General features: G+C 34.7%; 2 protein-coding genes across 2 annotated transcripts in view; both read left to right on the top strand.

Moving 5' to 3' along the window:
- Positions 1-3,669, top strand: part of LOC107728538 (neurocan core protein-like) — a 141,822-nt gene extending 138,153 nt beyond the window's left edge. Inside the window, exon 11 of the mRNA XM_016538743.1 lies at positions 3,458-3,669. Within this exon, the coding sequence (XP_016394229.1) occupies positions 3,458-3,669 (212 nt within the window). The remainder of the gene's footprint in view (positions 1-3,457) is intronic.
- A 1,335-nt stretch (positions 3,670-5,004) lies between these two features.
- The window catches only part of LOC107728537 (neurocan core protein-like), a 6,900-nt gene continuing 5,889 nt past the window's right edge, over positions 5,005-6,015 (top strand). Inside the window, exons 1-2 of the mRNA XM_016538742.1 lie at positions 5,005-5,064; positions 5,507-5,570. Of these exons, the coding sequence (XP_016394228.1) occupies positions 5,005-5,064; positions 5,507-5,570 (124 nt within the window). The remainder of the gene's footprint in view (positions 5,065-5,506; positions 5,571-6,015) is intronic.

Raw genomic sequence — 6,015 nt, 5'->3', positions numbered from 1 at the left:
TTTTTTTTTCTTTCATATGTGCTTATATGGGCTCCTTATATCATTTGGTTCTTTAGTGTGCTTTTGTCTCTAGAGTTTAGGTTCTTTTTTGGAAAGACATCTAAATTTATCCTGAGAAAAGCTTGGAGAAAATACAGATTTTTGAGAATCACCCTTCAATCTTTTGGTTTACTTTGCTGAATATAGCAAATGATGACAAAATAACCATTTGAAAGAAGATAAATGGTCTATGCTTAATTTCATGGTGTGCGATTAATCGCGATTAATCACAGAAAAAGGGTGTAATTAATCTGATTAAAATTGACATCTATTGACAGCCCTAATATACAGTATATATATATATATATATGTATATATATATATATATATATAAATATATAAATATTTACCATGAACTGCATAGGTCCCAAATTATGCCTAATTATTGAAACTGACTTATGCTTATAGTTTGTTGTTAGTTAGTCTGTTTTGTTTTATTTTGTTTTGTTTTGTTTTGGGGGTTTTTGTCGTTTCTTTGTTTGTAAATATTAAGTTTGATAGTATCGTGCTCTCAGCAGCCAATTTTATTTATTGCATAAACTGTTTATCCTCATTGCAATTGAAGCTTTATTTATTTGTTTGTTTGTTTGGCTTTTTCACCTTTAAATGACAGTGCAGTGGAAAAACAACAGGTCAGATATCTGTATTTAATATAATCTGTTTTGTTTTGTTTTGTATTTGTTTGTTTTTTTGTTTTTTGATCAGAACCTTTCACATCAAAATATATGGGAATCAAACATATAATGGGAAACATTTTAAAAGTTGATAAACTTTTATTTTGCTGTCCTACCCATATCTATGATTATTGCATTTTATTATTTGCATTTAGCATTGTTTTTCCCTATTACCGTATTGGCCCGAATATAAGACGACCCTGATTATAAGACGACCCCCCTTTTTCCAGATGTACCTTTTGGAAAAAGGCTTTTTAAAAACCAAATCTTGTTTTTTCTCAGTAAAACACATTTTGTCTTCAATTATTTTCATATTGCATATTTTTCCTATTTTCATTTTTGTTTTGAAAGTGTGGTAAAAACTGGTAAAATGTACCAACAATCACATTTAAAAAAACTATACACTTTTTGATATACCATTAAAAAAAAAAAACAGGTAGCCCATCTGAATTAGGACATTTAGGCTATCCATCTTATAGCAGCCTACCAAAATCTTATTAACAGTAGAAGTAGAGTTGGTCCCATCGCGATCGTTTACTCGCGATCTTTACAACATGCATTACATTATGTATTTCATGGCACACTCATTTTATGCGTATTTGGCGCCACCTAGTGTTGTGGGTGTATTATTGACATGTCAAAGTCTAGACCCTGAATATAAGACGACCGCGTTTTTCCAGATGTATTTCCAAGAAAAAAACATCGTCTTATATTCGGGACAATACGGTATTCTTGGCCCACTAGTTAAGAACTATTGTTACATTAAACATTAGCTGTTTCCTTACAGAGTAGCTAATGCTGTTTATCCTCCTTTGGGAAACATGACGTGTGTTGTCTCTGTTCTAGCCTTCCAGCAGCAGTGAAAGAGCAGCCAGTCTGTTTTCTCCCTAGAGAACAGAAAGCAACTTGAATGCCAAAGCGTATGAGAGAAAATCGTGATGCTTTTGTTCCAGGCAGTATTTTCTTTCAGGTTAAGCTTCAGGCTAGATCCCTCTGACTCAGGTTAAACGGGGCAGCCCTCAAAATTAAGCTCTGAATCTTTTGCGTTGGTGATCTTCAGGGAATGCAAAAATGTGGAAGCGGAGTTTACAAAACAAGAAATGTCATATATTTAAATGAGAAAGTTATTATTGTTTTTATTATGCCTAAACAGGATCTAAAATGTTTTTTATTTGCCACACCTGCCGGTGGTGGGTGAATTAAGAAAATTTACTGACTACAAAAAGTTCTTGCATTTTAATTTAAAAAATATATATATATATGTTTTTAATATTCTGATTTAATTTTTTATTTTTTTTTATTTTGATGCACTTCACTGTTTTGTTTAATTAGATGCTCCCTTGAATGAAAGTGAAAGCTTATTTTATTTTATTTTATTTCATTTCATTTTTATTTAAGTGAAAGCTTATTTTATTTTATTTTTGACCAATAGCATTCACAGCACCATAACAACCAGTGTTTTGGTGAAGTGCTAGTGTCGATGAAGAAAAATCATAATTTTGTTGCTCATAATTTCATTTCGTTGGTGTAATGTGAGGAATATTTAATGTATATGGCATCACACGACATAAAAACTTAAAATTAGATGAATATTTTAATGATAAAAAAATTCCACTAAGGTAAAATTTTGTGTTTTGTACCTTTTTGTTTTATTAAACCAGTAAATTCATTTTTTATTTATATTTGCCCTTAACTGGTACGTGTTTATTTTGGACACTCAACATGGATTTGCACCACCGAATCGACTGCAAGTAATTTGTTTTTAAAGAAATTTCTTGTTTTGAAGGAACTTGATTGGATGCTGGTGTTCTGATGATCCTACGAAGCTCCTTAAACAATTTAACTAGTCACTTCACTAAACAACCCCAATGTTGGTTCACCACCACCATCTAGGCTAGTATTTATAGCAAAGAAAAGCAAATTATGATTACATTTTCATTCTGATCAAGAAAATGAGGAAGTGTTGTGATTGACAGTAGACGTTAACATTTTGGACACGCAGACCCATGGCGACTGCAGTGGTCGTGGCACCTTAAATACTTTCTTGCGGTACATTCTGTTCCTCTGCCCCACGTTCTGCATGCTAAACAGAGCCCCATACGGGCCAATTTGCAGCAGCCAATTTACCAATGTCGCTTTGAATTTGCTGGAAGTAAAAAAAGGCAGAGAAGTGCTTGGAGCTTCATGAAATGGGAAGTCTGGGACGGCTAAAACCTTCACCCACATACACATACGCAAATGTACGAAGCCACACGCGCTTAGAAAAGTACAGATTATCTGTTCGTCATGCGTCCAGATGCGGTAGAGAGTCCCAGGGGGTTAGAAAGAGGCATTTCTGACAGGGATGTGACAGGGCTTAATTAGCCGCTGAATTTAGGAAACGTTTTCTCTAGATTGTTGTCATTTAAATACATTAAGACGCATTTTTGCTAATGCTAAACTGCTTATGTTCACAGCCATGGATTAGAGTGACACGCGAATAAAAAGCTTGAATGTGTCACTTCAGAAGAGCTAAAGTAGGCTAGCATGTAGCTATGTGTGAGATTATCGCTGAATGGGCTTTTTTAAACATCCTGACTAACTAAATGCTAAGAAATTCATGCTAATCTTTCAACTTTTTCCTCACATTGTGATGCTAATTATGTCAGTTGCGTTGAAGGAATGCTAAATGCTAACCAGTAGCATTTTCGCTAAAGTCTCAGGCTCTTTTCTGTACCTCAGGCTCTGTTTCTGTCTCACGGCAGATACTGAGGGTTGCGAGCACAACTGGAGGAAGTTTCATGGCCACTGCTACAGGTACTTCACCCGCAGACACACGTGGGAAGACGCGGAGAAGGACTGCAGAGAGCACAGCGGTCACCTGGCCAGCATCCATTCCACACAAGAGCAGGACTTCATTAATGGTCAGTATCAGGGTTCATCCCAGACAGAGTCACAAATACACTTCTGTAACTAAAAAAAATTAACTGTTAGCAGATGCGTTGACATTCAAACGTTTGGGTTTAGTAAGATTTATTGTTTCTGCTCACTAAGGCTGCATTTATTTGATTGAAAATACAGTAAAACAGTGATATTGGGAAATATTATTACAATTTAAAATAACTGCTTTCTATTTTAATAGATTTTAAAATGTAATTTATTGCTGTGATCAAAGCTGAATTTTCAGCAGTCTTTACTCCAGTCTTCAGTGTCACATGATCCTTCAGAAATCAGTCTAATATGCTGATTTGCTGCTCAAGAAACATTTCTTATTATTATTAATTTTGAAAATAGTTGTGCTGCTTATCATTTTTGTGGAAACCGTGATTTTTTTCTCTCTCTCAGAATTCTTTAGTAAGAGCAAAGTTAAAAAGAACAGGGTTTACAAAAGTTATTTGTAACATTATACTGTAAATGTCTTTAATGTCACTCTTGGTAAATTGAATGCATCCTTGCTAAATAAAAGTATTATTTCTTTAACAAAAATAATAATAATTCTGACCCCAAACTTTTAAATAAATATGAAGTATGCAATTACTTTTAAATTTTAAAAATTAGTATTTTTTATTATTTGATACTCATATTTGGTACTCATATTTTCATTTTTGTGGTGTAATGTGATGAAACTTTTGTGTATAATTTGATAAATGATTTTATATGATAAAATTTCCACGTAAAATATGTTTGTATGTACCTTTTTTTGTTTTATTTAGCCACCAAATCCAGTTTTTATTCACATTTACCATCAATAAGTGTCAATTTTAGACATGTTAACATTGATTTGCTGCACCAAATCAACTGCAAGTCATTTGTTTTCACTTAACATTTGCAAAAAATGTCCCTCTGCTTAAAATCATTTGCAACCGACTAACATGTAGCAAATCACGGTTCATGGCTGTAACATAACTAAAGCTTAATATTAATTTTTTTTTCATTATTGCGACATGTGGCCAATTCAAATTCACTCTCATTAAACAGAAACCAATTCTTAAATTCTGTATTTTGCTGAACCCTGTTCTTCATGGGATATAAAACAGCAAATGGCCGGTATCTGCGGCTAATCTTTGTCTGTTTTACCCAATTAGCTTTGACTAAAACTATTTGCATAGCCTAGATTCATTAATATCCAGCCAGATAACTAAGAAAAGCGACAGGATGCTGACCTCCTGTACGCCACAGATTGCATTATGTCTCCCTCCCCTAGTCGAGCCTAAATCCAGTGCTAAATGACGCTCTGTGTGGCCTCTCACAGCATGCTGTCTGCACACAGGGCCACGGCGCTCACCAAAAAGTGTGTTTAATCGCCTTGAAAATGGACATCTCCACCCCTGCAATAAAGGGGGCACAGGCATTAGGAAGATTAATGGGCCCTGTAATGATGTTAATCAGTAAGACCATGATTGAAATTCCATTACAGCCAGACCAAAAAAAATAAAATAAATCCTCGCAAATGCATCTTGGGACGATCTGATGGCTTCTGGCTTGAGCTTGAATTGTGATTGTGATAACAACATCATTCGGCTCCCAGTGGCCCTGTAGGAGACATAAAGCAGACTACGACTTAAAGTGGAAGCATTAGCTCTGCATTTTATGACACTAAGACTCTATTTACTCATGGTATTAACCTGGTCTTCAGTGGTTGTCTTGGTTGCTGGTTACACCTGGTATCAATATGAGTGTTTTCATCAGATATATGGTGAAATAAGTGTGATTAAAATATGTGCTGGAAGTAAAAACTTCTAAATGAATGCAAATCATGTATGTTTTTAATGAAAAAAAAAAGGCATTTGAAATGTCTTGTGCTTTTTCATGAGAACGGCAAATGGAACGATGTGCCCTGCAACTACAACCTGCCCTACATCTGCAAGAAAGGCACAGGTGAGCGGAAGAGAGGGGAGGAATTGGGAAAAGAGGACAAATACTGTACCGTCTGGCTTTCTACCACACTGTACTGTTTCCTCCAGTGCTGACCTCCTTTTGTTAACTTTATTCACACGTCTTCATGAGATGTTCCTCATATGCATTTATATACGCATACGCATACGCATTATATATGCATACGCCTTTCACAATACAAATCGTTGCAAAGCAGCTTTACAGAAAATTTTAAGTTTCTACATTATATTTAGTAGTAGGTTATTAGTGGTGACAATGGCAGAAATGTACAGTAAGAATCATGCAGTTATTACAAATTACACGTAATCAAACAGAGAGTGAACACTATTAACTGCAATGATTAGGGGAGAGTGGGGACGGTTTCAACACTTTTTGCATTTCCTTTTAATGTTTATCTATCCACAAATGAAAGAATTTTATATATATA

This window comes from Sinocyclocheilus rhinocerous, unplaced genomic scaffold (genome assembly GCF_001515625.1).
Source record: "Sinocyclocheilus rhinocerous isolate Xijiao unplaced genomic scaffold, SAMN03320098_v1.1 scaffold1238, whole genome shotgun sequence".
Taxonomy (NCBI): domain Eukaryota; kingdom Metazoa; phylum Chordata; class Actinopteri; order Cypriniformes; family Cyprinidae; genus Sinocyclocheilus; species Sinocyclocheilus rhinocerous.
Note: the sequence above shows the minus strand (reverse complement) of the source record. Positions and strands in the feature narration are given on the sequence as shown.